This window comes from Pocillopora verrucosa, chromosome 6, assembly GCF_036669915.1.
Source record: "Pocillopora verrucosa isolate sample1 chromosome 6, ASM3666991v2, whole genome shotgun sequence".
NCBI classification, from domain to species: Eukaryota; Metazoa; Cnidaria; class Anthozoa; order Scleractinia; family Pocilloporidae; genus Pocillopora; species Pocillopora verrucosa.
In genome coordinates, this window is record NC_089317.1 from 13,449,743 (window position 1) to 13,474,610 (window position 24,868).

At 36.9% G+C, this 24,868-nt stretch overlaps 1 protein-coding gene across 1 annotated transcript in view; it reads left to right on the forward strand.

Annotated features, from left to right (window-relative positions):
• Positions 1 to 7,468: 7,468 nt before the first annotated feature.
• Positions 7,469 to 24,868, forward strand: part of LOC131779838 (uncharacterized) — a 32,433-nt gene continuing 15,033 nt past the window's right edge. Inside the window, 5 exon segments of the mRNA XM_066168471.1 lie at positions 7,469 to 7,600; positions 11,671 to 12,018; positions 21,264 to 21,518; positions 24,401 to 24,498; positions 24,501 to 24,675. Of these exon segments, the coding sequence (XP_066024568.1) occupies positions 7,534 to 7,600; positions 11,671 to 12,018; positions 21,264 to 21,518; positions 24,401 to 24,498; positions 24,501 to 24,675 (943 nt within the window). The 5' untranslated portion in view covers positions 7,469 to 7,533.

The following is a 24,868-nucleotide window of genomic DNA, read 5'->3' on the forward strand; positions in this document are numbered from 1 at the left end:
TGTACTTTTTCTTTTGGTCATCTAATTTTAGTATCTTTTACCAGCTGATATATGAGAAGAATCAAGTCCACACTGGTAATTTGACACATTGCAGGCAAACCCTACAACTGATTAAATTTTATTTGATCAAAAACATGAAGGGCCATTTTCAATAGGTTTCCTGGAAAAACCGGATCAAGGATCACCGGATCACCAGATCAAAGATCAAGGATCACCGGATCTTGATCCTTGATCCTTGATCCTTGATCCTTGATCCTTGATCCTTGATCCTTGATCCTTGATCCTTGATCCTTGATCCTTGATCCTTGATCCTTGATCCTTGATCCTTGATCCTTGATCCTTGATCCTTGATCCTTGATCCTTGATCCTTGATCCTTGATCCTTGATCCTTGATCCTTGATCCTTGATCCTTGATCCTTGATCCTTGATCCTTGATCCTTGATCCTTGATCCTTGATCCTTGATCCTTGATCCTTGATCCTTGATCCTTGATCCTTGATCCTTGATCCTTGATCCTTGATCCTTGATCCTTGATCCTTGATCCTTGATCCTTGATCCTTGATCCTTGATCCTTGATCCTTGATCCTTGATCCTTGATCCTTGATCCTTGATCCTTGATCCTTGATCCTTGATCCTTGATCCTTGATCCTTGATCCTTGATCCTTGATCCTTGATCCTTGATCCTTGATCCTTGATCCTTGATCCTTGATCCTTGATCCTTGATCCTTGATCCTTGATCCTTGATCCTTGATCCTTGATCCTTGATCCTTGATCCTTGATCCTTGATCCTTGATCCTTGATCCTTGATCCTTGATCCTTGATCCTTGATCCTTGATCCTTGATCCTTGATCCTTGATCCTTAGTCCGGTGATCCTTGATCCGGTGATCCAGTGATCCTTGATCTAGTTTTTCCAGGAAACCTTTTCAATAGATCTATTGTATCCGGCGTTTCTCCTACTGAGTGGAAATCCACAAAAGTAATTCCTTTATTTAAAAAGGGAGAACATTCCGATTTAAATAATTACCGCCCAATTTCTATAATTCCTGTTGTGGCTGAGGTCTTTTAGAGAATCGTATACAATCAATTCTACGAATATTCAACTGAAAATAATCTAATTTCCTGTAATCAGTCAGGGTTTCGTTCCCTTCTCTCAACTGCTACCACCTTACCCGAAGCCACAGATAATTGGGCTTTTAATATCGATAAAGGTAATGTTAATGCAGTGATTTTTCTCGATCTGAAGAAAGCTTTTGACACCTTGATCACTCTACATTGCTATCTAAATTAAAAGCCTACGGTGTCAGAAGCGACTTGGCTGACTGGTTTAAATCTCACTTGAACCGTCGTAGGCAGAAATGCTTTGTAAATGGCTCTCTCTCAGATAGCCAACCTTTAACTTGCGGTATCCCTCAAGGTACAATACTTAGACTTCTCCTCTTTATACTCTATATAAATGATCTACCGAACTGTCTTGCTAACTCACATCCCAGAATATATGCGGATGATACTCGTTTGACCTTTGCCAGTAACGATATTGCCTATGTGGAGGAAAATATGAACGATGATTCAACTAAAACGACTGTCTTTTTATCGGAAAATAAAATCACTCTTAATAAGTCAAAGACTGAGTTTATGTTGATTGGTTCAAGGCAAAGGTTAAATACTTGTAATAGATTCCCGTCTTTTACTATTGACAGTAATTCTATAAAATAAATAGAATTTACGAAACCTCTTGGAATATATATAGATGAAAACTTAACTTGGAACGTACCTATCGAACATATTTCTAAAAAAACGAGAGCAATATCTGCCTATTCTCTTAGGAATTGTGAAGGCAAATTAGCTGTTCCACTCCCCCGCACCAATTTTCTAAAAAACAGTTTCAGCTATAATGGTGCGGTGATGTGGAATAGCTTACCTACCAATCTGTGGCAAGCACAAACTAATGCTAGTTTTAAATCCGGCTGAAGGGGTTTCCTTTTCGGTAACAAATAAGTTAATTAATCACACAGTATTCATGGAAAGCAGGCACTTCATCATTGTTTTTATTTTTCTGTAATTAGATTTAATTAGTAGTAGATTAGTATCTTAATAATGTAATTGATGCAATTTTAGTAATTACTTTAGGTCCTGATGTTTGATCCGTGTATAAATAAAGTTAAATAAATAAATAATAAATAAATACATACCTCCTGCTTGACTTCGTCCATGACGACACCACACAAGATCAGTCGTGTTTGCCTATTTTTATTATGGTTTGCTTTACATTTTATTTTTCTGCACTCCAAATCAGTCTTACATTCTTTTGAATCACTTTTTTTCGAGAATAGGTCTACATTTACTTTTTTTTCATTTGGTCTTTGTAGTGTATTAACGGATTTAACACAAACAGTAAACAACACCTTTGAAAGGAATCCAACACGTTGTTTTGATTATTAACATCACGACACGCATACTCCGATATTCAAACAAGGTGGGTGGGGAGGGTAGACTTAAACATTCACAAACAATACAGTCTTGTACCTCTAGCTGGTAGGATCTTAGGAGGCTTCAAAAATACTACTGGCTAGAGGTACAGCTTGCATATTTAGTCGACTTTGCCCAATATTTACTGTGGTTTGCTCCAAATTTTACTTTGCTGCACTCCAAATTAGTCTAACACTTCTTTGAATCGTTTTTTCAAGAACATATTGACCTTTTTTTATTTAGTCTTGTACCTCTACTGCTAGGAATTTTCAAATCAGTTAAAGAAAGCAATTCTGCCATGCAATCATCGTTTATGAAACAGAAACAGAAAACACGGTCATTATTACTCCTTGGAAAGCAGAAAGGTGAAATGGTAGACAGTCGAGACAGTAAATCTCTCATTGTAAAATAGGAAAACTGACTGCTGTACTGGATAGAGGCCCAGCGTAAAGCAAACATCAGTTCCCGTTTTTTTATACAATCACATAAATACTGCAAAGGCAGCAACAAGAAAAAATTACAATGTTGACAACAAACTCTGAATTACAGTTCTACGATCACTGGCGTAAGTTACAAATGTGTGCCTGCTACCAGTCAGGAAAAACCCTCTTTTTATCTGACGAGGAGACCTGAACCTTCCTGAATGCAGAGTCAGACACTGACCATGAACCTCCAGGGAGGGAGGTTGAACTAAAGTATATAAATATATCAATACAAACTGCAGAAAAATTATGCACCACCTACAATCACATTGAAATATGCAAAGAAAATTGGTGTAAATTAAAAGAAATGTATTGTAGGATACAAACAAATCAGCAGCGATGTCAGCTTAGAGAGATTTGGCCCAGTAAAAGCCCGCCATCTTATTCCCACATGTACATGATAAAAAAGTTTGAACTGCGAAAACTATAATTTGCTGTTATTCTTAGAACTGCTGCAAAAACGCCATGTGTTTGTCACCTTAGCATTTTTTCTTCGTTGCTTATCAACTGCATGCCTACACACGCTTTTCATAGATAATAATAGGAACTCCATCATATGTGATCCTTGGTTGGAACATTGAAGTCTGGGGATCTTAAAAGAATACCTCTGTGACAAATCAACAGGGCATTGAAGAGACATTTATTCATTCAGTCATTCATGATAAATGATCATTTATTAATTTGATCTGGTAGTCAGCCAGTCAGCCAGTCAGCCAGTCAATAAGTCTGTGCGGGAGGCATGTGCTGTATGTATTGTCTTTTGGATCAGATCTGAAGTAGCATATCGAAAACCACATACAACCCCCCTTTTTTCAGGCTAACCACCACATTGAAGCTATTGAAGTTCAATAGTGCTTTTATGTTTTATTTTATTCCATTTTTCCAATTTTTGCGAAATAAACAACAACAACAAAAAGAAAGTAAGTGGATTACACACCTGTCTCTAAAACTCAAAATAAAGAGTAGATTTTATCTGCAGTTTATTTAATTCCTTTAATAGAAAATGTTTGGATCCCCCCTCCCCTTTTGGTCTCCCCATAACCCTCACAACCCTTCATCCCTCCACTTAACTTTCCCTCTCGTAACCAGAGTTCATCTGAGACGCCCCTCTGACTTTAGACTAACCTTTACTAACACCGTAGCTGTAATACATAACAAAGCTGGTTGTCGTTTCTATTTCGTGTTCGTGCAGTAGCTTCTCGGCCGATTTTACTTCGGGCACAAGACTGAAAGTCTTAGAGATGACATGGTTCGAAGATACACGAAGTTGATATTAAGATAGAGGTAATCTTGAGGAAAATTACTATCTAAAAAATTGATTCGATTTGATTTTCCCGCACTTCTTGCTATATACTAACTGAGTTTGCACGTCTGGATTGCGTAATTATCTCGCTTGTGATCCGCTTGACTTCAATTTCCGGCCCCAGGAATACGGCCCCACAGAGATAGATCAGCGGAACCCGACCTTAATTATATGTAGTGGCCCTTGGAAAAGAATCCACTGTTGATAAACAGGAAAGAGGAGTTGAAAACTGTCTGTCACAAGTTATTGTTTATTTGCGTAACTTTAATTCAGCTTCATACGCACGCGTGATTGATATCGGTGCCATCGAGTCACGCTCGTTCGACACGTTCGCAAGTTTCACGCACAGTTTACGCTGAATGGAACGTTTCTCCGAAAGGATAGTTTCTATAATTCGTGCAAATGTCCCAAATTTATGGGTTAGATCGAGTTTTCTTCCATAAATTGCAACATCCGCCATATTGTTTATGCATTTTTGCCGACAACGGTCGGGGTGTTTCCAAACCGAAGACTTGGAAATCCATTAAATGAAATGTGCTCAAACTCTTTTTTCGACACCAAAACAGTGAAATCGACCAGGTCCTCGTTTTGTAGTTTTGCCCGCCTCAAACTACAAAACGAAGACCTTCGCCAAAACGCTCTATTTGACGCTAAAACATTGAAATCGGTGGGGTCTTCGTGTTGTAGTTTTGCCCACCTCAAACTACAAAATGAAGACCCTCGCTAAAACGCTTTACTTGACGCTAAAACATTGAATTTGATGGGGGTCTTCGTCTTGTAGTTTTACCCGCCTCAAACTAAAAAACGATGAAACTCGCTGAAACGTTTATTTGACGCTAAAACATTGAAATCAATGGGGTCTTCGTTTTGAAGTTTTACCCGCCTCAAACTATAAAACGAAGACCCTCTATAAAATGCCGGTGTCCATTTTGTAGAAATCGCCGCCTAAAACTACTAAACGAGTACGAAACAACTAGTTTCAGTTAAAGGGCTCTTGCAATACATAGGCCCGAAGGTTGACATCAAAAAATTCTAATCTGGTTGTTGTTTTACTGTAAAATCTCTATTAAAACCTACCTCGCTGTTAACCCCCCCCCCCCCTCTAATAAGCCCTCCGTGTGGAAGTCGTTTTTTCTGTAATAAGGCCCCCCCTTTCTATTAACCCCTCCCCCCCACCCACCCCGTTTGGGGACATGAGATTTTGTAATAAGTCCAACTTATTCCCTATTACAAAATCCACTTCATGCGGCCCATCTGATTTGTTTTGAAACAAATATACATTCAAATACATAATAATGTTGGCTGCTCCATATTAAATAACTCGAGACATTTAAAGTTTCACCGCAGTTGTTTGAGTTTGTACAAAACCATTTTAAGACGGAAACGGTGTTTTAAGATTTGAAATAAGCGCCCCCTCTCTATTAAGGCCTGAAATTAATTAAGCTCCCCTAGGGGCTTAGTAGAGCTTTTACTGTAATTCATCTTTAAAGCGTTATTGACTGGCAGTAGTGATACACAACCATAATGTCGCACTTGGCAGCTGTCATTTAACAGTTTTATTTACCAACAGCAACGGAATAAGAAGTTAGCCATTGCAATGTGCCAGTTCTGTATTGGAAGAGTCTACCTTAATATAGCTTTTGAATTCAGACATTAATTTTCAGAGTTGTAAAAATCTTGAGCGACAGAGTTTATTGTTCGACAATTATTGTCGCAACAACTAATACAAAGTAGCGGTAAACGTAAACGCGTGCCAGGATAACTTTGATGTACCTTTATGGAATAGAACAGGTTATCCTAGCAGTTAGGATGTTATCTTGGTCAGTTTATTTTCCGTTGTACACTAATTCTGAGTGTACATTTTGACAAACAATCCTTTCACCGATTTGTTGCTTGGTATGTGAAAATCCATTAGTTCCATCCACTTATGCTCGCGATCAAGCCATATAACACGATTATGCTCCATCGTTACCGGCTCAAGGTTAAGTTGGAAGCTAATGAAATAACTCAAATTCCATAGGTATATGTCATCTTACGGTTAACGCCCCGGGCCGGCCGGCCGGCACGAACATTAATTAGCTCAGTATAAAAGCAAGAAAAACCGGGAAACTGAAATCAAGGAACAACTCTTACGTTTAACTTTCGTGATAACAAGTTTAACCTATGAGGAATTCACTGCATGGGGTTGCTACATGTAGTGACAGTTAAACAAAACTCAAACAGCGATAGTTAATTCTACAACTAAATATGCAAGCAGTCATGTCCCCATAATCAGTTTAACTATCAATGCGAAGTTTACATGCTCTCGAAAGTAATTTGCGTATGTATAGCTGGTTGAAAAAACTCGAGCCATTTTCTCATTCAATTAGAAGCAAGACCAAAACGCTGGTTAAATGCGCTAATTTTTCTGCGTTTGGCGCCGTTTGCATGTAATTACTTCAAATTGTGATGGGTCCACTAGGCTGCCTTCGCTCATGATTCTAGGACACTCAATTTAAAACTGTTGTAGGGCAATTGAGGCACAAGTACTAAAAACGTCCGTTCACAAACAGGAACGTAGTCTCACGTTTTATTCGAATATCAGCCCAAACTCGCTTGTGAGATACTTCTTGTGTGAATTTCGAAGGCTACATTTAACATCATTAGGAATTTCCACGAAGTCAACCGAAAAAAAAGGAAATCTGTTGGTTAGACACTTCTTTGTCGTATGGTAGTATCTCACAGTCTCTTGACGTGAAGGTCGGCAATTTCTACAAAATGGACACCGGCATTTTAGAGGGGGTCTTCGTTTTGTGGTTTGGGGCAGGTAAAACTACAAAACGAAGACCCCATTGATTTCAATGTTTTAGCGTCAAATAAAACGTTTCAGCGAGGGTCTTCGTTTTTTAGTTTGAGGCGGGTAAAACTACAAAACAAAGACCCCATCGAATTCAGTGTTTTAGCGTCAAGTAAAGCGTTTTGGCGGAGATCTTCATTTTGTAGTTTGAGGTGGGAATAACGGTCTTCGGTCTTCGGTCTTCGGTCTTCGGTCTTCGGTCTTCGGTCTTCGGTCTTCGGTCTTCGGTCTTCGGTCTTCGGTCTTCGGTCTTCGGTCTTCGGTCTTCGGTCTTCGGTCTTCGGTTTGGAGACACTCAGTACGGTCGACAAGTTCAGGAAGGGTGATAGTGACACTCGGTCCCAGTCTCAAAACGAAGAGGGGCTTCCTCTTCTATCCCTTCAAGGGACTTCCGTAAGATTTAGGCACGACCTTCCTCATTGAAGCATAAGCGAAAGTCTGATAAGATGGTGTCTTTCCGTGATTATGAAATTTACCTACTCTTTCTTCTACTGGTAAAGTTTAACGGGTCAGGTACGTGTGAAATTTATTCTCCCGTACAAAGGATTTTACTGTGCTTTTTACCGTGTGCCATTTTAAGCTTAGACACCAAAAACGCCGACCCTTTATTTCTGACCGTGATGTTTGTCAAAATGATTTCCGAACTCCAAGGAGGCTTTTAGCAGTTTTTGTATTTCAGATTTAAGATATGTTGTTGGGATTTCAATCACGTGATAAATGAAGTCTGAATAACCACAATGCGATAGAAATCAAGAGCAAAGGATTTTATGCTTCAAGTGTAACAATACTATACGTTCAGAATATAACATCAAAATTGAAACTGAGAGGTGCACTATTTTCTTCATTAGTGTGAGTCGTATTCTTAGCCATGAGAAAAGTTACTGCTTTGTCAGATGGCTTTCCACTAATATTAAACATGATGGCCATGCAAACCCAGAAAAGAGTTGCCGTACCTAAACTCTTCCTTGGCATCCATCACTCATCATTGGGAAGAGCTGTTAACAATTTTTCCACTCATTATTGGTTCAAAGAATGACCTCAGCTGCTAGCTAATATAAGTTGAGTGTGAGTTTTCCTCCAGGCAGCAATCTTGTAAAGAAATTACATAATGCACTTGGATGGATAATTGAGCATTATTTGCTCAGTTACCTACATGTATGATATGTCTACTGACTTGACCAGTTTTTAGCGTTATGTACATAATGGTTGTGGTATTCCACGCCGGTAGTCTTGGGCTACTTATTTTTGTTGTATATTTAGAAAAAGGGAAAGTTTTACTTGGACCAAAATTTTTGAAATGCATGTGTATACATGTGGGCTTATAATATACACCCTGAGATTTATTCCTAGCTAAATTTGAAAAAAAAAATTGATTTGTAATAGACTTCACAAATTCTGATAGGTTGGATGGTTTTTCTCACAAGTGAGAAATGAGCATCTGACCAATCACAAGTTGAAGGTGAAATTTTTGACCAGTAAAAACAATAACATGGGTTTTTTTACCCTTGTAGTGTGGGGGCTTGCCAAAGTGAATGAAAGTGAATGTCAGCAATGTTTGCTGGTTGCCTACAACTGTAGAATCATGACTTTAGGGTTAAAAACAAGTAGTCAGTGGTTTGTGTAAACAAGTTAAATTAATTAATGAAGATAATGTCAGAGAAACTTGGATTTTAAGAAAATTGGTGAAAATCACTCTGATTTCACCTCATGCAAACTGATCACAATCTTCATCAAAATCTTTGCTTTGAACAATTCCTGACATTTACAATCCAAGGAACTAAAGAGTATTCTCCTCCAAAATGGTAAAAAAGACTTTAAAATTTCCAGGTTCTGACTCTGATAAGAAAGTATTATGGTCCACCTTTGTCATTTCATTTGTGCTTATGTGAATGACCAAAAATTTATGTTTCAAATTGGCACTATAATTCCCATGGCTTTAACAAACGTTTTTCAATCATTTAATTTATTCCTCGTTTTTGTCTTTACTTTGTTCCCAGCAGTAATCGTGAATGTTGCTCCATTTTCTGCATATAAAACACACACAACCTGCAATTCCTTACATTACTTAAAGTTTGCATCTACAATTTTTATAGAAAAAAACTCGCCTGTTCCCGCTCATTGTTTTAATCTACACATGTTGTGAATATAAATCACATGCACTCATTAAATATGAACCATCTATATTTTCTACATTTCCCAACCATATTTTACCAATTTCTGTTTTTATTTTTCATGAAAGCTTCTTTGTTTATTTAAATTATTTTCTCATAGTCTACCACAGCAAAGTGGGAAGTCATTTTGTTGTCATGCAATGTTTCAAGCCGAGGTGAATGGCTGGTGGCTAACCACCAGTGAGCTTGGCAATCAATTTCTACAAAGCACTGAAACAAATCCACCATAATTTTCCATTGTGTATTTAAAAAATAGATTCCATGTTGTTCTGCATCTCTTCAGTAATAGATCACATGTAATGTCAGAATATGGTAAGTAAAAAAAAGGGGGCACATATAACAGCTAAGCTTGTTCCAGGCATTCAGTTATGAAAATGGAGCAAACTAGATGCAACAGTAGCAGAGGAGTGAGAAAGCAAGGGAAATGACAGTAATGTTCACTAGTGTTCTATGTTTTACTCACTGAATGCCTAGAACAAGTTAGGCGCAGATGAGTGTGTCACTGATGTTCTTCGCATGTTCTGACGTCCTCTGTGATTATTGCCACAGCAACATGGAATCTATTTGTTTTATTGATGAAGAAGCAAAATTTATCAATGGTGACGTCACTAATGGATTTGTCCTCCACTAGATCATAAGTACATGAAAGAACCAATCAAAATGCATGTAGAATTGAGCTTATTATATAGAAATGAAGTCAAATATATTCAAAGCTAAAGGAGGAGCAGCTGTGTGATTTCAAAACAGTTTTGAACATTGTTGACATCCTTTCTATGGCCAAGGTTCTAGACAGTAGAAAATTGTGGTTGATATCTTTTTTATAATAACATTGGAATTTTTATGTCAGCTTTAAATGTGCTGAAGTTTCCAGATAATCATGTGCATGTGACATGATTGATCATTTGATCATTGCATTGTTCTTTTTGCTATTGTTGTTGTTTTAACTTGTGTTATGTGATGACTTCGATGATTAAATATCATAGTATAATTGCTCAGGTAATTATAGAGATGTGCATGCTCTTATTGGTCAAGGATTGCATCATATCTCCCTATAATCACCATGTGCGGGTGATTATAGTGAGAACACTAAATTTCAAAATGGCTGCCCTGTATTTTGTCAATTAAATGTTTGTGAGGAAGTAATAAAAGCAATAGTAGAAAATTAAACTTTGAAGAGCATGAAAGATATTAAAAGATTAGCAGAACACTTTATTAAACAAAGGGATGAAGTTTTTGCTGATCTAATTTAAAAAACCTCTTGAAACTGTTGGCTCATCTTGATACAAGTAATCAATTGTAACAAAATTTGGGTAATCCTTTCTTTAATAACAGAATTTATAACAGAATTTGAAAGCACCTGTAGAGCAATTACTATATACTTAAACAATTATTACACAAACCAAATTCATTAAACTTGTGTCTCTCACATTTCTGAGATAAAAGTAAACATTATGGAATAAATTTGCACAAATCTTTATATGCAGGGCTGAAAGTGCATGGCTAGCTTAAACCCGACTTTTAGAAACAATAGTGATACTTTTACTTGGCATGTGACACAAGGAGGACAAGAAATATGCATAGGTTGGATCACGATAAGTAGAACATCAGAATGTTGATGACACAAAGGTACAAAAAAAAGTCAAATTTTCATCTTTCCCCTGTATATAATGCTTTACAATGCAGTGAAAGAAAAATCTGATTTTTCCAGGTAGAAATTAAGGGTTGAAAGGTTAGTTAATTTACCATTCAATGCTATCAAAGCACACTTGGTTGCTGTTTTGTATTTTTTGTGACAGCTGCTTCGTTTATTGAAATTATTTTCTCCCAGCTTAACACAGCAAAGCAGGAAGCCATTTTCTTGTGGCTATATAACCACCAGTGAGCTTGGCAATCAATTTATACAAAAGCATGTGAAGAAATCCACCACAATTTTCCATTAATATTGTCTGTTTAACAAATAGATTCCATATTGCTGTTCATCTGTTCAGTAATAGATCACATGTGATGTCAGAATATGGTAAGAACAAAAAAGTGGCACATGAGATCAGCTTAGCTTGTTAGCTTGTCAGTTATTAAAACAGAGCAAAATAGCAAATGGCGCAACAGAACTGTTCACTATTGTACTATTTTTTACTAACTAAATGCACAGAGCAAGCTTGAAGTGCAGTTGAGTGTGTAACTGATGTTCTTGGCACATTTTGACATCCTCTGTGATTAATAACTGTACAGAGCCTCAGCAACATGGAATCTATTTGTTTTATTCAGTGAAGAAGCAAAAATTATTGTTGTTACTTCTTACACTTAAAGTGCCTTTATGGTGGACTCTATTTAAGCCCAGCTTCTTCTTAAATATAATCCTTATGTATGTAACTAAAGGGCTGAGAATTGTATGTTTATGGTTGTCTATTTTAGGGGGTGTGGATGTGAAATTCACCCAGGAACCTTCTGATCCAAGCTACTTCAACAATGGTAGTGATGCCAAGCTGGTGTGGAACTATGCTGGTCCACATAATAAAATTAGAGGCATTGTCTACAGTGTTCTGGTGAATGGTAAATTTGTAATAATGATTTTTAACAACAGTGGTGGTGTGCAACAACATCCTACTATTCCTTCATCTTACAAAGGAAGAGTTGAAGTGGAAGGAAGAGCTACCCTGATTATCAAGAACATCAGCCCTAGAGACAATACCAAATTTAGATGTCTAATATCGAAAAACCCTGCAGGGGAGGTTAAAAGCTCAGTTAAGCTTATTGTGGCAGGTACGTGACCATTAATAATCAAACACAAACCAAATGCACTCAACTCATGTCTCTCATATTTCTGAGATCTGGTGAAAGTAAACAATAGCATAAATTTGTGTAAACCTTTATATGCAGGGCTGAAATTGGCTAGCTAACCCAACTTTTGGGAATACTTAAGTGCTACCTTTACTTGGCATGTGACACCACACTCCTAAAAGGAGACAAGAAATTCTACCTTTTAATTTGCTGTTTCTCATCAGTAAGAACTCAAAGAGTTATGGCTTTATGCTTCTTGCACCAACTACTGGGTTGCTCTATGATGCATAGATATATGAGTGCTGAGATTTCCTCTCAGCAAAGTTTTGAACTAAAAATGGTCAGACAAAACTAGAAAAAATGCAACTGGTTGTACAATTTTGGTAGATCAAAATATTACATGACCAATCACAGGCAGCTGGTACAAAAAAAACTATGTGGCTTTTGTAGCCTTTTAGAGTGACTTGCCAAAGGGAATGAAAGTTGGCATTGCATTGTTTGCTGCTTTCTGAGGATTATGATCTTCAAGGTTTGCAGATATAAATTTAGTCAACAGAATGGTGACTTCCTCAAGTAATTTTCTGACACCAAGGTGCAAGGCAAGACTTGAAAGATTTGAGCAATAGAGCAAAATTTCCTTTAAGTTATGAAAGCAATAAACCATCAGAGTCTATAATCTAAGCTCTTTATGCTGCTTAAAAGAAGCTGAGCTTGTAAACAGAAAAAAATTTCAATGATGATTAATGTGGCCAGGTAGGAATGCTATTCTTAGCAGATGTTGTTACTTGATGCTTCCTCTTTACCCTCTTGATTGAGATACATACAGACCTAATGGAAACCTAAAATTGCAAGTACTGTAAATATACTTAAGAATACTTGAATCTCAATGGATTGGTTATTTAAGTCATAAATGTGACTTCTTGTTCCTTAAAAGCAATGAGAATTACAGCTGTGAAATGGAAAACAAACTTTCTGAATGAATTGAAGCTTTGTGACGTGATCAAATCCACCCCCTGTTGTAAATCATTTGCAAGGTTTGATATATCTGCAAAGTATTGTCTAACTTTTTATTTCAAGAATTAAAAACATATGGAAAAAGAAAAATTTGCCAATATTGGATTTGCAATTGTGGAAAGCCATTTGCAATCAAAAAGAACCCAAAAAGGCCTCTAGAAGATGTGATGGGTAGTCTCTCTCCTTTCATCTCTACCAAAATGCTGATTGTCTGTTTACAGTGTAGATTACCCTTGGACAAAAGGTGTGACATAAAGAATGCAGTCTATTATGAAACAAGGTATTGTTGTGGAGAAGTGTCTGCTCCTGTCTGCTAACCCAATATCCAAGATGTCCCATGCACTGTCAATAGTTTTGCAGGGTTTGACTTAAGTGTGTTCATCACGATCCTTTTGGCAATGGGTTTCAAAAGAATTTCATTTTTATCCTGCCTACATTTCATCATCAAGTGATTAAATGCCTTTTCCAGATGACATGGGATCTTCCATGTTTATTTATTCATTTATTTATTTAATCATTATTTATACACAGTTAAAAAAAAAAGAATTCATCAGGTACAAAAAATTCCAATACAATGACTAACATCCTAAGAACTAAAGATCATAATCCTTACATTATATGAACTAACACCAATATGCCCCGTAAAAACCTGATTTCCATGAATGCAGTGTCTAAAAATTATGATAGAGAAGGTGTTTGAATTGGTTTAATGAACCAGACTCTCTAATGTTATAGGGTAAGCTATTCCCAACGGTTGAGCCGCTATAACTAAAACTATTTTTCAGGTAGTTAGTTCTTGGAAATTGGACAACAAGTTTGTTTACTGAGCCCCACATAGAATAGTTTGATTCGTTTCACTCTATAAATTTAGACGTGAGATATTCGGGAACCAGATGGTAGAAAGACTTGCAAACCATTGAGATTTTAAGTCTTTTCAGCTGAGTTTGTGAGACAAGGAATCAACATCTACATCATAGTTTGATGAAGTTATTACGTGTGCAGCACGGTTTTGTAGTTTTTGTAGCTTGTTTATAATGATTTATAGATAATTTTTTGCCACAATTACCCCAGACTAGGCTGCAGTAATCAAAGTGAGATTGAAGTAGTGAGTTCTAGGTATTGAGTAGGGTGGATTGAGGCACAAATGGCTTAACTCGCTTTAAGTCTCCAATAGCAGTAGCCATCCTTTTACACAGTTTATCAATGTGGGAATAATGCCACATTAAATTTTCATCTTTTTATATTCCAAGAGATTTCACAGAGGAAACTTGTCCAATTGGAACATTATCTATGGAAAGTTTGATTGTATCAGATAGAGTACTTAATCTTTGCCTAGAGTAGATCGACATAAATTCAGTTTTTCTAGCATTCAAGGTAAGTCTGTTAGACACAAGCAATTTGCTTAGCTTTTCAAGGTTGTGAGATAGACTAGACTGGATCAAAATGTAAATCAGAGCAAGCATAAGTGATGTGGGTGTCATCAGCATACATTCTAAGTAAACTGAACAATAGACAGTTAGGAAAATGGTTAATATAAATTAGAGGTAAAAGAGGGCCAAGGATCGTTCCCTGTGGCACACCACATTTAAGATTGGTGAAGTCAGAGAGACAATCGTTAACTGAGCACTGTTGTGAGTGATTCCTCAAATATGATTTAAACCAATCAAGAGTTTTCCTTGAATACCACATTGATTCATTTTAGTGTGTATTACCTCGTGATCAACAGTGTTGAATCCCTCTTTTAAGTTGAGAAACACCACAGCATTGTTGTAGCTATGATTGATATTATAATGCCCAACTGTCAGTGGCTTCAATGAAGAAGAGCAGTAACAGTTGAGTGTAAAGACCTCCCTTGCGAAATGGCTTTTGGAATTCCTAGGAATTCCTAGGATTTTCCTAGGAATTCCTAGGAATTTATTCCTAGGAATTCCTAGGAATTCCTAGGAATTCCTAGGAATAAAGGTGTGAATTTTCACGGTAAATTCGGACTGGGAATTCCTAGGAATTCCTAGGAATTCCTAGGAATTCCCAACCATAACAACTCTGGTTCTAAAAACCTAGAAATTCCTAGAAATTCCCAGAAATTCCCAGAAATTCCCAGAAATTCCAAGTTTATAGCCAACAGGACTTGGAATTCCTAGGAATTCCTAGGAATTCCTAGGAATTCCAACTCAGAGAACCAATGACTTTCCCTGAAAAGCTGTAAATCTAAAAAATTCCTAGGAATTTCTGAGAATTTCTGGGAATTTCTGGGAATTTTTGGGAATTTTTAGGAATGTTTAAGAATTACTGGGAATTTTAAGCAAAAATTTGAGGCTAATGATATAAAATAAATACTTTAAATTAAAAAAACCCAGCTAAAATTCAAGTATTCAATGAAATTTATTTAGAAGCTTAATTTAAGGCTTACATGTAAAATATTTTTGATTAATTATTAACATCAATGTGTGGTAATATTAGGATGGAATTTGATTTATTTTTCTTTTCTTGAAAACTTCATACGGATTAATCCTCATTACAGCTATTCATATAAAATAGTTCTAATCAATCATTAAATTTGGTTTGACACAAATTGTGAATAAAATCTGTTGATTCGTTTCCATAAAATACAATATCTTAAGTTATATTTGAAAACCAAGCACTCTTGGGAGTGAAGGGGCTAATTACAGACAAATAAAATTGATTTTTTGATTAAAATCTTGTTTTAACCGTAACAATAAATTAGAATGAAGTTATCCTAAACTGCAAACTTAGCTGCTGTTTGTACTGTTTGTATTTTTTTTCCTGGGCTCACAATGAGTTGGCCTTGAATGAGGTTGTCAACAAGATCCTTGACCATTTTGTATCTGGATTCCTTGACATCTGAATTTGAAAAAAAATAATATATTAAAATATGTATATTTAAAGCTCAGACCAGGCTTTAAGATGGCTATGAGGAAAAGGGCATTCATTGGATTCTCAAATTGAGAAATCTCTGTTATATTGAGTGACTTTCATATTGGAGTTAGTACATCTCTCTCATGGATTTTACTAAAAAAGGGCTGAATACATTATTTTGTTTTTACCAAGGAGGGCTTCTTTATGTACTATAAGGTTTGTTTAATAACAGTTCCTATTTTGAATCTTGAATGTTCCCAAACGTGACTAGAGGAATCTTGAAACCTTACTGATAGGTTTATTTCATTGTAAAGCATAATAAGCTTAAGAAACTGCGGCATGCAAGTGACCGATTCGATTCTCAGAATTATTCTAGTTTCAGTTGCGCCGAGCGTTATGTAAGCTTAATTCAACCCGCTACATCTATTCTTTTATAAGATTTTGATCACGTAACGAATATCGCAATTTTTACTCACCACAAACTTTCAAAATCGTAGCTTTACAGACGGCCATTCGACCCTTGTTTGTACCAGTCAACATGTCAACTGTTGCCCCTTCTTTTAACTCCACGGCGCCAACGACTTTCTTTTCTTTTACAACACTCACGCTATTCTCGTTTTCCCATTGAACCACAATAAAAGCTATCTTTAGAAATGTTATATTAAGCAAAACAGTTGAGAAAAGCGATCAACCGATGAAAAGTACATTCAAAGATGAGCGCCAAATGGAGTCTTCTTTGTTTCCGATCACGGGCATGATCACGTGGATCTTTTAGGACTTGTCATTGGCTAGCAGAGTGAATCCGCTGGCTTGCCGATTGCAGTGTTAAGAGAAGCGCCCAACTTTATTCTGACTTATCCGACCGGTTCTCTGCTTCTAGAAGATGGATAGCTTGGTGATATAAATAAAGATGTGAGCTCACTCTATGTAGAAATAATCGACAAGAATCGATCGTATTACAAATGCTCGATTTATGGCCGAAAGTTGTCGAGGAAACAAAGACTCGAAACTCACTTGAGTTGTGTTAATGGCTAAGGTGAGAAATAACACAAGCCAATCACAGTTTTGAATGCGACTACAAATCGTCTTTTACCCTCATATTTATAAAAGAAGGATACCACATTCGGAAGTGCAAGAGATACATAGATGATCCCAGTGTACCAGTACCTAAATCTACAAAGCGTGACCGTAGCAAGCGTTCAGCAACACGTTCCAACACCGCCATCTCGATTCCTCAGTCAGTCGTTTCCACTGAACTTAAAGCAGTATTGACAACAGAGTAGTCAGTGCGTCTTACAAAGGAGAAACATTTGTACAAGAGACAGGAGTAGCTATATGCGATTACAGAGGTGCGTTGGAACTCTGGTCCACAAATAGTTATGCACTGCCCGAAGTATAAAACAATTTTGTTGATAGCTGACAGACAGAGAAGAACAACAAGTAAACTTAAGAGCTGTTATTATTGAAGTATGACTAGCACTTTTCATTTTTATATAAAGAAGGACTTGTAATTTGCACCAAAAATAAAAAGATGTAATATTTGTTTGGGAGATCCAGTGATTGGGACATTTAAGAAATTAAGTTATGAAAGGAAACTTGGTTGGTACCTCTCACTACTAACAAGTCTTGTTGACAAATATTTTCAGATCAGAGTTTCAAATAAAGTAAATTGAAGACGTCATATAAAAGGTGTTTTTCCTCAAAGGGTACATTGACTACCTCTGTCTTGTCTGCATGCCAAATGTTTGCAAAGTGTGTGGATGATCCACAAGTATTGGAACTCTTACAAAAATGTTTTGTAAGAATAAAAACAGCAAAACAAATTACAGCAATTAGTCATGAAAATAGAGCAAAAAACTGAAAAAAAGCAGAAACAACAATCATGAAAAAAGAAAGATTAATTAGGTGTTGAATTTGTTTGTCTAAGGCATGAAATTTCTACTAAAAGTATTGTCAACAAAAAGTCTCTGACAGCGTTTGAGGCAACTGAGCTTGACTGTTCCAAGGTTTTCTAACAAAGGCAACCAGTAATGTAGGTTAGGGAAGTAAGATAACAATGTAATTATTGTTAATTATTGTGGAAGTTGGCAATTTCCATTTAACATAACTGACAGCTGGTTCATGAGAAAATCCATATTAATGTAAAGATTTACTAAAACTTAGTTTGAGTAATACATTTCATGATCTTTAAGTAATAAACATGTACATGTATGTATATCTCTTGGTAAGTTTTGTATAGCATACCTTTTACTGAGCCAAAGTTTTAAGCCTCTGAAATTACTCTTTTTCTTAAAACCTTCACATTCAAGGTATTGAGAAATTCTTAGAATTTATGTGGACCTCAGGGTATTAAATTGCCTCAAATTCAATTCCCAGAAATTCCCAAGAGTTCCACACTTCTTAAATTATAGGTAGTTTGTAAAGCTGAGAATTCCTAGGAATTCCTAGGGATTCCAAGTCCGCACAAAACTGGAGTCTTCCTTTCCCAGAAATTCCTAGTAATTCCAAGCTTTTAAAATCAGAGTTAATTTGCATAAGTGGGAATTTTTGAGAATTCCTAGGAATTCCTAGGAATTCCTAGGAATTCCCAGAGATTCCCAGAAATTCCCAGAAAACTGGGAATTCAGTTTGCAAGGGTCATTTGCATAATTGGGAATTTTTGAGAATTCCTAGGAATTCCTAGGAATTCCTAGGAATTCCCAGAAAACTGGGAATTCAGTTCGCAAGGGCTGAAACCAGATTGTGGTTTACTATGATTTCTTCACTATTTATGGGGTTCATAAAACTGATCATACACAATCCTTTCAAACACTTTGGTGACTATGGAAATGACTGAGATAGGTCAGTAGTTGTTTTTATGTTGGTATCATTTAGCTCAGTAGAGTGCTTAAATTTGGCATACATCATAAGGTTTCCACTATTTTACTGCTGATGTCATTGATGACATCAGGGGGAGGGAGGTTTTTTTTTTTTTTTTTAGCTTTTTGCTTCTTCAGTAGGTTTCTGTATTTCCTCATCCTATAGCCATTTCCTGTCCCAGATTCCAAGTTCAAGTGACTCTAAATATAGAAAAAAATGTGTATTCCTGGCCAACTTAAATGTTAATTTAAGTATTTTAGGTGTTAAACAACCACTGCATTTCTCTTACTTTTGGGACATGATGCATTCTCAAAGCCTTGTAGTGCTTAACACTTTGAATATTTTGGCCCATAGAGATAACCCCCAGCTTGATGCTGTCCCTGTTAACTCTGGAAGATTCTAGTCAGTTGAGATGTCTATTATGGACTCAGGAAAAACCCGATAGCTCCATTCAATTTTAAAGGCAGCAGCTGTTTGCACACATAAGGCCAAACACATGACAGTGGTCTTCCAACTTAATGCAGCCTGTAATATCTAGCGCTGATGGTGTTTAGCTGTCACTATATCTGATTGAAAGGCCAGACTGTATCCTTTAATTATAATTTCATGTAGGATCAGCTCATTTTGCTTGGGAACTGCATGTTTGTATGCAAGCTACATGTTTTGGATTGTGGGGTGGATCAAGTTAGCGTACACTAACACAATGAAACTGGTTCTGCTATGTAACTCTCTTAAGGCTCCTGAACCCGACAGATTTCTGGGGATGTTTCAGAGCTAGCACCTCTAAGTCTCGAGTATAGACCATTATAAATCTAAACCAAAGTACTTAGAATTCTATAATAGTTTCTGGTTTCTTTTATAATATAAACTCCTAGCAAGATTTTGTAATAATTATTGTTACCTAGATGACAAGCTACATCTGGACCCACTAAAATTCTTTTATTGTTAAGTAAACATTGATCACATACACTTAATATTACTAAGGATATCTTTGTTACAACTTCAGTTGGAAGCGCTCCAAATTGGAACCTCTTAAAAACTATACAAAGTTTAATAGGGCCTAAAATCATCAAGTGGGAACATGGAAATATTTTAAGATGCGCAAGTAGTATTATCCACCTTTAGATGTTGGAACTTTTCAGGCAAGCCACTCCATTTTTAAAGAAAATCAAATTTTTTCTTGTGTCTTTAAATTAGATTTTCCTCCTTTCACCAATACTCTCAGGTACTCTGGCTAGCAAGTTATTTTTTGCATTTCTTACTCAAACCTCTAGTCTGCAACAAGAATATTACTTCCAGTACAAAGATGAATCACGTAGCTATTTTTGGTGTTGCCTCTCCACTTTCTACCTCTGCAATTCCTTTCCCATCATCTTCTGTAGTTTCTTAATAAACATCAGCATCTCTTAATGGTCAGGAAGATAGTTCTTTGGTAATGTCAAACAAGCTCAAATCTTGTGCTACTTATTACCAGGAACTACTTAGTGGGAATTTAAGCCACCTTCTTGCTCTCAAGTATTTCCCACCCAATGTTCTGGGTACTGCCTGTTTTGCATTTTCACCAAAACTAAGACTGGACCATGTTGTATAAACATTTCATCAGCCTGTTTGCCTCATATCAGCTATGGCTGATTTCACTTTAGTTTTAAGGACCAACCTAAATTATCTTGCCATAAGTTTTGGGAACACTTTTTTGCAATCTCCTCTTTAGGGGAGTAAAGTGTGTTCGTAGAGCTCTGATGAAATGACTCTGCCTCATTGTAAATATAATGCCTGCGACAGGTTGAGGATGTTTTTAATTTGCTGAGTGATAACTCTCTATTGGGAAGTAGCAAAATGTTTCAGCACAAGTTGTTAACAGTGGTCTCTGTACAATCTATTCTTAATGCAGGAAATAAGTTAACGGTTTATTTTTGGGTATGATTCTTCAAAATGCAAAGGAAAAGTCAGAAACTCTCCCTTCTGCAAACTCCCTTAGTTTGCAGAACAATCATAATGAGCAATCAAGTTATGTAATGTTTGATAAAAGAACAATCAATACAAGGAGTTTAGTACGTTCTCCTTTTAACTTTAGGTAATGGCAAGCAGCATTCAGCATGCCACTGGTGTATTCTTTTTATCCCAAAGAATTCATGGTTTCTCTTTCATCAAAATTTCAATTCTCTGCGTTGGGGATGCTTTAGTAGATCCTCTTTCAGGCTAAGTTCCAAGTGAGGTGTGGCTTGATTGGCTCTGTTCCTATTTGTTTGTGCAGCAGCAAAAGTTTTATCAAGAAAATTGGCAGTAGCTTTAAAGCCAGGGTCCTTAGTTTAATGAGTGACTTCCTGAATTATCCCATAATTCCCTAGGTTGGTTGTTGGAGACCAATTGCTGGATACTTTTGATTATCTTATTGGAACTGGGTAAATTTTAGGACTCAGTCCAAGTAAGATTTGCTACACCATATGAGGAATGATATAATTTCTTTTACCTTTCAGAGGCATTACTTATAAACCTCTCTTTAGGAGGAAAATATTTCATTGAAGGATCCAATGCCACCATAACCTGTAAAGCTTCTGGGAAACCACCACCATATGTAGCATGGATTAGAAATGGAGTACAGAAAAGTTCAGGGAAGGAAGCTGCATCTTTGGAGTTCAATAATATAAACAGAACAGATGCAGGACAATATACATGTCAAGCCAATAACTCAATGGAAGTCACCTCCATTAACACAACAATTGTAGTTAACTGTAAGTATATTTTAACCTTAATTTTCTATATCTGAATTTAATTAAAGTTTACAGTGCGACTCCTGTTATTAGGGTCAGTTACACAAAACTGACGAATCTGTCCAAAAGTGCAAGAAAACTGAATTCCACATCAAATCCTTTTTGGCTTTGTATGCATTGGTCCTAATTAAGTACTGGTTGGGACACTTGAATTTCAGTGTAATAATTACTCACATTATTTTGCTTAGGAGGACATGAAAATGTTTTTACCAAGTTGTTGCTTCAGTTGGATTGTGTTAAACTCAGAAAATGGCTTAAGGCCACTTCTGAGTCATTGTGACAACCCAAAATTCACTCCATTTGACTATAGTGCACAAGGCTAGTGCAAAGGGCCTTGGTTGAAGCTTGATGGAAATCTGAGAACTGGCCAAAATTCCAAGTGTCAGCTGATAAATTTCACATATCAGTGTTTTACTGATAGCTGAGATAAGTAGATAAAAGCAAAAAAGTGGCTAAAACTAAAACCACATGCTTAAGATTTGTGCACATATTTGCATGTGTGGCATTCAAAAAGATATACTATTTTGGGGCAAGAATCCATTTTATAATTCATAATTTGAAGGCCTTGCCACCTTATACTAAATACTTGAGTGCTAAATAATACAAAAGTGATGGACTCTACTACTGAGTGATTACAACCTTCACTTTTTTCCATCTACAAACTGAGATAGGAAAGACAAATGCTGTGCTTTGATAATTGATTTCCGTGACTTTCTGGTTTGGGAGGTAGTTTGTAGAGTTGAATTGAGAATTAGTTATGAGTTAAGAAGGCATTTTTGTATGTCACCCTTTCAATTCATGGAAACAAGGCACAGCCATTTAACCACTGGTAATGCCAAAACTATTCACTTGTTATGACAGAAACCTTCAGTTATAGTTACATCTTAACAACATTTATCCCAATCATACTCAGGATGTGCAAATTGAGGTCATGTGACATACCATATGACCCTGGAGGAATCGAAATAGCTCCCAGGTAAAAATATGCCAATCCCACCTGGGATCCCAGGTGTGTCCCAGGTGGGATCCCACCTGGGATTATGGAACATCCCGCATGGGATCCCACATGGGATCCCACCTTAAGTTCCTAATAGCATCCCGCCAATCCCACCTGGGATCCCAGGTGTGTCCCAGGTGGGATCCCACCTGGGATTATGGAACATCCCACATGGGATCCCACATGGGATCCCACCTTAAATTCCTAATAGCATCCCACCAATCCCACCTGGGATCCCAGGTGTGTCCCAGGTGGGATCCCACCTGGGATTATGGAACATCCTGCATGGGATCCCACATGGGATCCCGCCAATTGAAGTTGGGATCCTACCTTAAATTCCTAATAGCATCCCACCTGGGAAAGCACATCCCAGGCGGGATTAAACCCAGAATCCCACCAATCCCTCCTGGGATCCTGCCTTAAATTTCAGATAGTTTCCCACCCAGGAAATCACATCTCAGGCGGGATTGCACTTGGGATCATGCCAATCCTAGTATAAACCCTGCATAAAATTTTAGATGGCTTCCCACTTTCAGAAAAATCCTTAGTGGGATCCTGTTTAACACTGGAGACCACAGATTTATGAAATGTACTAGATGGGATATCTTTTCAATTCCTTTTGTAACCTAATCCTTCAAATTAAGAGGATAAAATTTTCTAGGTGATTTATAGACCCCATCAATCCACTGAGGGTCCAAAACTTTCCAACTAGCTATATAACATACTGACACCTCCAATTGTAACATCAAACAGTACATGAATACACAGACTATATGTGATCAAGAACTCCCAATTTATTTGCAATGAACCAGCATGTGTTCGACGTTGTTTCATTAACAAATTTCTTAACCGAACACTTTTAAAGAATAACAGCACAACTCAGCATATTACTTTTTCTTCATTATTTATGCAGACCATTTACAGTGTAATATAGCTCAAAGTTTAAAAAAATTGGCTGTTGTATATCAAAGAATAGAAGAAAGACAAAACCTGAATAATTCATGTTATCAAAAATTTGACAAAGAAGGTAGTGATTTAAATTCTGCTCTCTCTTAAGTCGAATTTTTCAAAGCAAAGCAAGGTCAGAATGTTCCCAAACGTGACGAAAGTAATCTTGAAACCTTACTGATAGATTTATTTCATTGTAAAGTGTAAGCGTAGGAAACGGCAGCAAGTGACTAATTCGATTCTCAGAATTATTCGAGTTTCAGTTGCGCCGAGCGTTATGTGAGCTCAATTCAAGCCGTTATATCTATTCTTTGGTAAGATTTTGATCACATAACGAATATCGCAATTTGTACTCACCACAAACTTTCAAAATCCTAGCTTTATAAATGGCCACTCGATCGTTGTTTGAACCAGTCAATATGTCAACTGTTAATTGTCCCTTCTTTTAATTCCACGGCGCCAACAACTTTCTTTTCATTTGCAACACTCGCGCTGTTCTCGTTTTCCCATTGAATCACAATAAAACCCATCTTTAGAAGTGTTATATCAAGCAAAACAGTTGAGAAAAGAAACAACCTGTGGATTTGTCAAAGTCAAAGCTCAGCACATCTTTCAGGCAGATTGGATGAGATGAGGAGCTTGACAAACAAGTCCTTGTCAGCATTAACAGTAATTAGCTTATTGCTGGATTTGACTCCAACCTTATTTGCACTGCTGAACAATGGATCTTGATGTTTTTTTTACGAGATTAACCCACACACAAGATTAATACTTCCTTATTGCATTATCGTACCCCCTCTAGACTTTTACAAGGGATTATGATTAATATAACCAGGGGAAATGTGTGAGTCATGAAATAAATAGAGACTAAGATTTTGATTTTGATTTACATTTTTAGACAAACCTGAAGGTGCAAGGCTCACTACCAATGCTTCACAAAATACCATCATTAAAAGAGATACAGTTACATTCAAGTGCTCAGTTATGGCTGCTGACTGCCACAAGTGTCAATTTACAAGTTCTACTTCAATGGCTACCTCCTCAGTAATAACAGCAACAGTGAGTATACTCTCAATAACGTCAACCGATCTCAGCACCATGGTGATTACAAATGTGTCCCACATAATGCTGTTGGAGATGGAGCAGAAGCCACTGTGAGACTTAACATAAATGGTGGGTAGAAATGTATTTGAGCATTTTAAAGTAATTTGGACAAGTAATCCAAAAAACATTTTTTACCTTTTTACATTGCATCAATGAAACTTCCAACACTCTGAATTATAACATCCCTGACCAGAGAAGAATAGAGACCCTAGTAACAAGGTTGACACGGTTGTGCCTGCCCCCCCCCCCCCCTCCCTCCCTT